Source organism: Notechis scutatus, chromosome Z (genome assembly GCF_049901735.1).
Source record: "Notechis scutatus isolate UNSWTSFEM ecotype Mainland chromosome Z, rNotScu1.2, whole genome shotgun sequence".
NCBI classification, from domain to species: Eukaryota; Metazoa; Chordata; class Lepidosauria; order Squamata; family Elapidae; genus Notechis; species Notechis scutatus.
The window spans coordinates 111,423,720-111,435,046 of NC_142025.1; the positions used below are offsets into that span (position 1 = coordinate 111,423,720).

General features: G+C 40.8%; 1 protein-coding gene across 1 annotated transcript; it reads right to left on the reverse strand.

Annotated features, from left to right (window-relative positions):
- Positions 1-964: 964 nt before the first annotated feature.
- LOC113425742 (olfactory receptor 10G6-like) lies at positions 965-7,945 on the reverse strand. The gene is made up of 4 exons (XM_026687991.1): positions 7,049-7,945; positions 2,513-2,769; positions 1,105-1,383; positions 965-983 (listed from the first exon to the last, which is right to left on the reverse strand). Exons 1-4 carry the CDS (start codon positions 7,943-7,945, stop codon positions 965-967), a joined length of 1,452 nt encoding a protein of 483 aa, XP_026543776.1.
- Between the last annotated feature and the right edge of the window lie 3,382 nt (positions 7,946-11,327).

The window sequence follows — 11,327 nt, forward strand, 5'->3', positions numbered from 1 at the left end:
TTAATCTCCGCTGAAGAACCTCTGATATTGGAGCACCCACAACCTCCAGAGGCAAGCTGTTCCACTGGTTAATTGTATTGATTGTCAGGAAATTTCTCCTTAGTTCTAGCTTGTTTTTCTCCTTGATTAGTTTCCACCCATTCTTCGTTGTGTGGCCTTTGGCTGCTTTGTAAAATAGATCCCCCCCCCTTTCAGATTCCTAGATGTTATTTTTTGTGTGATAAAATTAAGCAGAAGTAATTATAAGCCTGAACAGGCAGTGGGGCTATTCGGCATAGAAAAACATTATCTATTGCCAGACATTGAATAACATTTTAAAAGTCTCCTAGTCCACCCTCTTGTTCAAACAGGAAAGCCTATACCTTTCTGTACAAATGACTGTCCAATTGCTTCTTAAAAAGGTCCAGTGATGGAGCACCCGGAACATCTGAAGTTCATCAGTTCATTCCACTGGTTAATTATTCTAAGTTGGTTCTCTCCTTGATTAGTTTCCACCCATTGCTTCTTGTCCTGCCTTCTGGTACTTTGGAGAATAGGTTGACCCCATCTTCTTTGTGGAAACCTCTTAATATTAGAATACTGCTATTAGGTCAGCCTTAATCATTATTTTCATTAAACTAGATGTATCCAATTGCTCTTCATATGTTTTAGCCTCCCGACTCCTAATCATTATTTGTTGCTCTTCTCTTTTTGGAGTCTCAACATTTGTTTTGTATTGTGGCAACCAGAGGTGGTATTCAGCAGGTTCTGACCAGTTTTGAAGAACTGGTAGCAGAAATTTTGAGTAGTTCGGAGAACTGGCAAATATCCCCTCTGACTGGAGATTTTACAGTATCCTTCCCCTGCCATACCCAGCAAGCCACGCCCACAGAACCAGTAGTAAAACAATTTGAATCCCACCACAGGTGGCAACAATGTTTAGCCCTGTCCAATATCCCCAGTATCTATTCAGAGCTTTGAGTACTTATGCTGCTATAGTAATCCTATCAAGCAAAAAATTATATCTTGGAATCTGAGAGTTGTCTCCTTTCTTTAGAGAAAGAAGCACACAGACTTCTGGGGAAGTATGGCAATACAATAAAGAATAACTTCTGCACCTCTTACCTGAGGAACGTTGTAGATGCACAGTACATGTGAAGAGAGATATCAGGTCCCCCAATCACTGCAGCCAAAGGTTTTGGGATCTCACACTTGTAGTTAGGGATGAATTTTCCATGAGTGAAAGGCATCATCATTGAAGCAAAGTAAATCCTGCTTGGACTTAAATGGCTGTTAAAAATATGGAAGCCCAGCATGATATTGGGAAGGATCTGGCAATTTTCATTGATCTCTTTTAGAGCAAACACTAAGGCCAGGACATGCTGGTAATTCTGAAAAAATACCCTGTAAAGAATAAAAAAGAACATTAAGAATGGTCTGCTTCATTCCACATTCCATGTTTAGTTTTAGTGTCATATTTTCACTCTTCAGCTAAGATCTTGAATAATGAAATATCCACCCTACAGCAACTGGAGTTATTTTTAAAACAAATATTGGACTAAAACTGGAAACATTATTTCTGAAAACATGAAAAAGGTGCAATATCAAACCTCAGCTTTTAAGAATGGCTTATATCAGGAGGAAATTTCAGAATTTTGGTACCAGAAATATTCAATCAAAAAATTATCATGGGAAATATATCCCATCCCCAAATCTTAGCAGTAATTACATCTTCATAAATTAAGCCATTCATATCTCTATGGTCATAAGTATTTGGATGTGATTTATTAGTTTAGCTTAGTTTACTTTAGTTTACTTTATTGTCATTGCACATTATACAATGAAATTAAATACCATCTTCAGTTTACATTATGACTATGAAAATAAACACAAAACATATCCTTCACATTCTATACATTGAATTGAAAACCCCGATTGCATTAATATTGCACTACACAGTACAGTATACAGTATTATAAACATGTTGGGGCTGTAGAATGAGTACAGAAAAAAAGCCACAAAATTGATTAGGGGAGTAGAGGCTAAAGCTTAGAAAGAATGGTTTCTGGAATTGGGTTTGTCTAGTTTAATGAAAAGAAAGACTGGGAGTGACATGATAGCAGTGTTCCAATATCTCAGGAGTCAACCTATTCCCCAAAGCACCTGAGGGCAGGACAAGAAACAATGAGTGGAAACTAATCAAGGAGAGAAGCAACCTAGAACTAAGGAGAAATTTCCTGACAGTTAAAACAGTTAATCAGTGGGATGACTTGCCCTCAGAAATTGTGGGTGCTCCAATCCGGTAGGTTGTTAAGAAGAGATTGGACAACAATTTTTCTGAAATGGTATAGGTTTGACTGCTTGAAGACCTACAGTAACTTTGTTATCCTATCCTATCCTATTCTATCCCATCCCATCCCATCCCATCAAGGTATTTCTTTCTGGAGCTTTTGTCATTACAAGAAAACATTTGAAGCATCATGTGATTTTACAGCAAGGTCCAGAACTTGACAATGAATGGATGATTACTTACATAAATCTATCCTGAAGTGCCCGAGAAGGATGTTGATTGAAATCAGTGGAAATAGAAAATGTAAACAATACAGAAATAATGCCAGCAATGTTGATGTCTCCAAGCTGATGATACGTGTGACGATTAGGAAGAGGCTCCTCATGGCCACATTGAAGGCTAGGATTCTTGCACACTATTGAGGGTTTACTATTAACAGCAAAACCATGAGTATGAACATCTTCAATCAGTGTCTTCTTTCTGTGTGCAAATACCTCCGTCTGCAAGAAGATCTTTGAGGTAGATCAGACTCAACTGTCATCTTGAGATGTTTTTCAGACACAAATAGTGAATGCAATGTACTATCAAATCAATTCACGGAGCTCTGAGGCTCTGAGCCATGGGATGGAATATCATGGGGGTGATAAATAACATCCTTCAGAGTCTGTTCCTCCTATTTCCACAGGATCCCATAGGATCTGGAGAAGAGAAACTGGCTAATTTCATAATGATAGTGAGACAGTCATGTATGTGAACATGTGAGTGCCTCCTGGGGCAGGAAGGCACCAGCCACACACAAAAAAAATCTTTATATCCACAAATGAAAATACAAATGTAACTTTAGGCATTGATATAGTTTCTATTCTATTCTATTCTATTCTATTCTATTCTATTCTATTCTATTCTATTCTATTCTATTCTATTCTATTCTATTCTATTCTTAGTTCAGTCTATAGTGTAGTCTAGTTTTCCACTGTACTACTGTATATTATTCTGTTTTCCACTGCACTGCACTGCAGTCAACTCCCATTCCCATTCCCATTCCCTAGTCTAGTCTAGTCTACTCCATTGCTCTCCATACCCTACTCCATTCCACTTCACTCCACTCCACTCACATTCTCATTCTCATTCTTATTCCCATTCCCATTCCCTAGTCTAATCTAGTCCATTGAAATTTTGTCTTCCACTAGACTACTCTACTCTACTCTACTCTACTCTACTCTACTCTACTCTACTCTACTCTACTCTACTCTACTCTACTCAATTCCTAGTTCAGTATATAGTGTAATCTAGTTTTCCACTGTACTACTGCATATTACTCTCTGTTTTCCACTTCACTGCACTGCAGTCAACTCCTGTTCCTGTTCCCATTCTCTAGTCTAGTCTAGTCCATTGTAATCTTGTCTTCCACTAGACTACTCTATGTTGCTCTCCATTCCCTACTCCATTCCACTTCACTGCACTCACATTCTCATTCTCATTCCCATTCTTATTCCCATTCCCTAGTCTACACTAATCTAATCTACTCTACTCTACTCTAATATATAGTATAGTCCAGCTTTCCACTGTACTACTTTACATTACTCTCCATTCTCCACTCCACTCCACTGCATTCCTATGGAATTCCAATTCCAATTCCAATTTCATTCTAAGATGAAAACCTCCTAGAATCCATATGGGTCAATGTAAAAAAAAAAAAAATGTTTTGGCGTATACTACAACCACCCAACCAAGTAGAAGAAATAGATAAACTCTTTCCTAATCAATTAATAAATATAGGTAGGAAACATACCACAGTAGTAATGGGAAATTTTAACTACTCTGATGTCAACTGGGAGACAAACTCTGCCGCAAGTGGGAGATTAAATATATTCCTAACCAACATAGCTGACAATTTTGTCATCCAAAAGATAGAGGAGGGAACTGGAGGAAAAACTATATTGGACCTAATTCTTACTAATAGAAAATAAGTAATAGAGGGAGTTGAAGTTTCTGGAACCTTGGTCAGGAGTGACCATGTCATACTGGGTGGGTGCTTCATCACTCAAAGTTTTTAATAAGAAACTAGACAGGCACTTGCCTGAAATGGTAGTGGTGGTGAATCTATGGCATGCATGCCACAGATGGCATGCAGAGCCCTCTCTGTGGGCATATGTGCCATCACCCCAGGTCAGCTCTACCACATTTCTCCATGGCATTCTCTCTGTTGTTTGCAGAGAAACAGGGGCATGATGTTCCAAAGAAAAGGCTCATCTCCCAGATCCTGCCAGCCTAAATCCCTTGACTGATGGGATCCACAGCATACCTCTTCTGATGGTCCTGGTGGGGCAGGATCATCCCAAAGGGCTGGCTATACATACATACATACATGCATACATATTTGTGGTCACCATCTTGTTTTTTAATCTTTTGCCTGATGACACCCAGGGGTCAGCTGCTGGGGTTTTGCAGTGATTTGGTAGAGCCCCTAGCTAAGATTCTATGCCAATCAGAGAACCCCCAAATCCCACTCCTGGCTGGACCCACCCACCCCATTCCACCCCTCCCAGGAGTCTCCACATGGTCCGTTTTTGATGTAGGTAAGTGCAGGGCTCATGCAGAGGCTTTGGGAGAGCAAAACACAGGCTTGGTGGCAGACTTGGACAGTGAGTATGTTGGGCTGGAACTTGGGTCAATCCTGGAATCTGGGGAAGGCTCTGATGAGTGCTCTGCATTGGAGGCAGAGTTGGGGACAGGGCCATCCGACATTTATCAGATGCCTTCAGAATCAGAAATAAGTGGGGAAGAAGAACAGCTGGAGCCTGTTCCAGATGTGCATATGCTTAGAGCTATCAGGAGAAGGGAACAACTAAGGAGCAGGGGTTGACTCAGAAGAAAAGGCACCCTCTCATAGGGAAAGGCCCCTCCCATATGGAATAAATAGGAAAAAGGGGGAGGGGTGTTTGCAGGAGACAATTGATTCACTTATGATTGTGAAGATTTGCTTATCTGTGTTTGTGCCTCACAGAGACTCCTTATCAAGTATTTCCTTTTACAGCATTGCAACTGGAAGCTCTCAGCCTGGAAACTAGCCAAGGACTGATAAGATCTGTTCTTGCAGTTAAACTTGGGAAGAATTATTGCTGGGACTTTTCTGGGTGTGAATGCCAGGAATTACATTAACCAACTAAAAAGGTCCCCCCCCAGGACAAGGAGTCTGTTTAGTGATTCTATTCAGCCAGGGTCAGAAAAAAAACCTTGCTTTTCTCCACTTTAAATTTCATCTTGATCCCAGCAAGAGGCCATTGTTTAAGTCAGTCAAGATCTTTTGGGATCCCAAGCTTGTTTTCTGGGCACAAGGAGAGAAAATGATGATGACTTTTCTAAGATGGATGGAATATTTTTCTAATTCAGGTTATGACAATTTAGGAGTAAGGAAGTAGATATTGAAAATCAGCTAGAATAAAAAAAAAGGTTGAACTGGGTGAGCCCTGATATGCCTCCTCTTAAAAGCTTTGATGCTCACGCCTGTGAGTTAATGAGAAGAAAACCATTTTTATTTGTTTTTAGAATTAAGGTCTTCCAATCAACATTGTATGGCATTAAATGTAACAAATGTAACTGGAAATCAAGTGGTAGCATCAAAGGAATTATGAATTTGAGGAACTGAATCACACATACAAAGTGATGGCAATGTTCCCACCCACAATAGTTCAAATTGTCCATCCAATTAAAAGTTTCATATAATGTCATGTGGTGATGAGGCATCTGTCCATTGAGCTTGGCCTATTGGTCCATTGATAAAGAAGTGCACTTGCGCATAGCATAGGAAAGAGGCATAAACAAGAAACTACCCCCACAACTTATACAGTTTTTTTCTCTCAAACCTCCAGCTCACTTCCCATAACTATTCCACCCTTCCTCCCCCTGTTACTTATGACAGCCAAAAGATGCAAAGCAAAGGGAACAAATCTTGAAGGCTGACACAAGCACTGTTTGATTAACTGGATTGTCAATAATCATGTTCTGAAAGCACACAGTTCTCTTTTTTATTTATTTGGATTTGAATTTATATCCACCCCAGCCAAACAATCTCAAGATGGCTCACATGGTGCCCGTGTCTACAGGTTAATTACTATAAAAATGTATGCTTGGAATTAAAGCCCTCTAATCAACAATGTATAGCAATGCCAGTAGGAAAGTCACGCTACAAGATTCCAGGAATGCAACAGTGGTGAATTTCTGTAGCTCAGGTGTAGGATGAGGGTGAAAGTGTGTTCTCTGAGCTTGTGAGTTGATTTCCAAATGTTATGTTACCAGGCTAGGTAACATCTTCAGTGGAATTTAGGGGATATCTGTGTCTCTGTTCTATTTATAAGGGTTTCAGGTCTGGATGTGTCAAGTGAGGGTCTTGTGATGGATCAGTTGTAAGTCATCAGTGAACCTTATGATGGGTCTTGTGATAAGACAATTACTTCAGGTCAGGGTCATTGGGAGGTGAACTGCTGGTGGTGGGGAATTGCATGGGTTGGTTTAGAGTGGGTGCCATCTAGTTGGCTCTGTGGTTGTTTTGGATTCTGAGGGGTTTGTAGGCTGATTATAGGTCAATGTCTCTGCTGATGGAATTGCTTGTGGAATGGTGGGTGGTAGCATGGGCGATGATTTTTGTGTTGCTCCAATTGCACTCATGCTGTTGGGTGTCAGTATGGGTAACAATTAAGGATTGGGATTGTGGCTTTTGACTGCCATTCCAGGAATATTCAAAGAACCAGCTTAGGATGACCTCCTTGACAAGTTTACAAGGGAAACTTTTATGTCCTTGTTCCTCAGTGTATAGATAATAGGATTCAAAAGTGGAGTCAGTGAGGTGTAGAAGACAGCCACCACTCCATCCAGTGAATCCTGAGATCCTGGTCTAAGATAGATGAAAACAAGGGGCACATAGTAAGTCACCACCACAGTTAAATGAGCAGTACAGGTAGAGAAAGCCCGTTTACGACCTTGAGCACTGCGAATCTTCAGGATGGTGGAGACAATGTACATGTAGGAAGTCAAAATCAGAAGGAAGCATGTGGTGGCCACAAGACCGACATCCACCATGGTTACCATCTCATTGAGTGTTGTGTCAGCAGAGACCAGCTTCAACACAGCAGGGATATCACAGAAGATATAGTTGACCTGGTTTTCTCGACCAAAGGGCAAGCGAAAAACAAGGGCTGTCTCCATTATGGAGTGAAGACATCCTCCAACCCAGGTGCCCATGGCCAGGAAGAGACATGTCCTGTGATTCATGAGGTTGCCATAATGGAGTGGTTTGCAAATAGCCAGAAAACGATCATAGGCCATCAATGTATAAAGGAAGCATTCTGTGCAACCCAAAAAATGGAAGAAGAAGAGTTGACATACACAACCTCCAAAGGATATGACCACCCCATCTTCTAAAAATCCAACGATGACCTTGGGAACAATCACGGTGGAGACTGTCATGTCTAGAAAGGACAAATGGCAAAGGAACCAGTACATGGGCTTGTGGAGATGGGGACTAGACAGAACAACTAACAGGATCAGAAGATTGCCAAAGAGTGTCATTAAATAGATGAGCAGGAAGAAGATAAATAAATATACCTTCAGACTATCGGGATATGGAAAGCCAACAAGGACAAACTCATTCAATGAAGTTTGATTCTTACATTCCATCTGTGCAACATCAAGGGTATAATCAATCATAGAAAGAGGACAAACCATAAGCAGAACAATAATGAAGTCTTTAAGCAGATGTTCCTATTGAAGAGCAACCTTCCCTGTTGGGAGGAGTGCCCAAGTGCAAAAGTAGGCTACACATTCTGTATAAAGTGAGCTAGCTTTGACCTTTCCTGAATGCCTTAGATCTGTATCTAGTAGTTCTCTTGTGAAGGCTACCAGCCTGTGTAATACGGAGAGAGATTAAGTAGTCACCTTGAACCTTACACGCATAGGTCTGATTGTTTGTTCCTGACATAAACAGATGTTTAATGTACTTTGTTAGAGTTTGTTTATTTCATGTTTCTATGTCCTGCAAGCACCAACTTGCATGTGGTTTAGTAGCAAATGACACACAGATTGTTCCTGATTCCTCCAAATAGTACCTATGTAGTTCACACAATATTATCATAGCAATCCATGGTTTGAGATGAAAAAGGCCCACAACATAAGTTCTGAGAACATCTTCCTTCAGCAGATGAAATAGGCTATAAAAGGGCCATTCATTCTTGAACCAGAAGAGGTGAACTGTTGAAAGAAATGGAAGTAACAGGAAGGTGGAATATTATATGTATTTTGTTGTTTCTTCTGTCTTATGGTGGATACATTCAAATAGAAGATAACTTTATGACATCAACCAGAGAGGCTTTAATATGGGCTCCTGCTTTGAACAAGAAGTTGATCTCAATAGCCTCGATGGCCTTTGCACTTCTGTAATTCTATGATAAAAAGAGTTCTTTGAAGGGGATAATCAGAGCAGACCATCAAGCCCTATCTTCCAAGTCTCTAAATCACTCTCTTTGTTCCTTGCTGATCAGATCAGCCTTGGACATTCCCCCAAAAGGCTGCTCAAATGTTTTGCTGTTAAGATAAGGAACCTTTCATATTCAAATCCTTTTGCAACTTCATATATAGATGACATTTTCTTACCTCAAACTTAATAAACATTTTGGTTATTCATCTTAAAAAGGTATGTCAACAATGTTGGAGGAGTAACTTCTGAATTAGACCCATCTAAATGGCTGAATTAGACCCATCTAAATAAGGGACACAGTGGCTCGGTGGCTAAGACACTGAGCTTGTCATTCAGAAGGTTGGCAGTTCAGTGGTTTGAATCCCTAGCGCCGCACAACAAAATGAGCTCCCATTACTTGTCCCAGCTTTTGCCAACCTAACAGTTTGAAAGCACATTAAAAATGCAAGTAGAAAAATAGGGACCACTTTGGTGGGAAGGTAATAGTGTTCCATTCCACATTTGGCATTTAGTCATACCGGCCACATGATCACAGAGGCATCTTTGGACAGCACTGGCTCTTCTGCTTAGAAACAGAGATGAGTGCCTCCCTCTAAAACTGGAAACGATTAGCATGCACATGCAGGGGAACCTTTATCTTTACTTTTAAATGGTTCCAGATTTGTTACAAACTTACCTTCTTTCAAATATCTTCTGTCACATGTTGAGATGCTTGTTGACATTTTCCTAAACTCCTTTCTTCTATTCCACTCAGATGGAGACTTTGCCTCTAAAGCTAATTGTAGTCAGAACACAACTGAGGGTGAAGAGAAGATTATTGAAGGCAGCTTGATAAAGTCTTGCATTTTGTCTTCTCTCCAAGAGTCTGAGAGACACTGCTCATGGTAGTTATAGAAGGAGGAAATGGTTCATGCAATCCATCCATTGTCTCCACAAGGAAGAAGCTGGGCTCTCTGGTTTAATTCCAGTCTTACTCCCTTTTCTACTACCTTTAAAACAGTTGTTATTGTATATACTCCCAAGTTGTTCCTCTCTCCAAATCCCACTTGCATTTCCATCACTAAGGACCTGGTCTTCTTAATTCAGTGTCTTTGGATGTCTCATTAAACACCACTGCACCTCTGAACGAATCACTTTGAGACTGATTTAAAAAATTGAGTGAGAAGATTCCAGAAAATAAACATTATGGTGGAATCAGCTCTGGGATTGTTAATAAACAGAACAGGATAGCTAGAAATAGTTTGCTTCCAGGTGCAATTCAAGGTGCTGATTTTAACATTTAAAGCTCTACATGGCACAGGGCTAGATTATTTGAGGGACTGCCTCTCTCCAGTTACATCTATCCATCCCATCAGATCTGGAAAGAGAGGTGTGTTGGATGTCCTGTCTGTTAAATAGTTCCATCTGATGGGACACAGGAAGAGATCCTTTTCTGCCATGGCAACCATCCTCTGGAACAGCAACCCTCCTGAGATGTAGGAGAAGGACAGGCAGCCCTAGGAGGAGACTCTATGGTGGAGGAACTGGACTTCTGCTCCCTGTCATTGGCAGAGAAAAAAGGATGCCATGCTAGGAGATTCTATGATGGGAGAACCGGACATCCGGTTGGCTCCAGAATTGAACTTCCAGTTAGGACCTTTATGGCTCTTTGAGTGTTTAAGATTGCTGACCCCTGATCTAAATCCATCCCCTTTTGGATTCCAGTAACTCTTATCTAGTGCCAATTAAGTGCTGTCAGCTGACTAGATTCCCATATATTGTCATGGGAAATAAATCAGATTGACTGGAACTTAATGTGTGGTCCTGCTTCTTTATACCTGACATCTTTTCTGTATGCCAAATAGTTGACTGCAGGCAGGTGTTCTTTTTATGTTATTCCATGAAACATGACCAGGTGAATATATAGTTTGCTTTCAGGAGAAACCAAGAAACCCATTCATGGAGCTGATGGATTGCTACATCTTGATCTTCTTGACTTTTCTGTTGCAACAGCTTCTCCTTGCTACATTTTGAAGCTCAGAAAGGCCATATCAAGGGGCACAGAAAAAAGCCAAAATGATGGGTACAACTGTGTGATTGAAAAGGCAAAGTTTGATTGCACAATTGCAACTACTATTTTCATTTTTAAAAACCACTCCTTCCTCTTTCCTTTGTTCCTCTACAAGATGAGGAAGATGACTCTGAGAGCTGCATATGGTCCAGGGGACCCAAATTTTGCATTAGTAATAATCTTAAATATTCTAAATGTCTTAGAGCAGTGGTGTCAAACTCATGTCGTCACGGCATCATCATGTGATATTGGGACTTTTCCCCCATTCACTAAACTGGGCATGGATGTGACACATCTGGCTTGTGGGCTGGGAGTTTGACAGCCCTGCCTTAGAGCCTGATGGTCTAAGGCAGGGGTGTCAAACTCAATTTTATTGAGGGCCACATCAGGGCTGTGTTTGACCTCGGGGGGCTAGGGTGGCATGGCTGGTTCAATGTCACTCGTGTCAGGGTGCCTGTGGTGTCCTGAGTGCTCTGCCAGTGAAAACAGGCTCCTAAGCTCTGTTTTCGGCTGTGACAGCCTCCTGCAATCCTCTG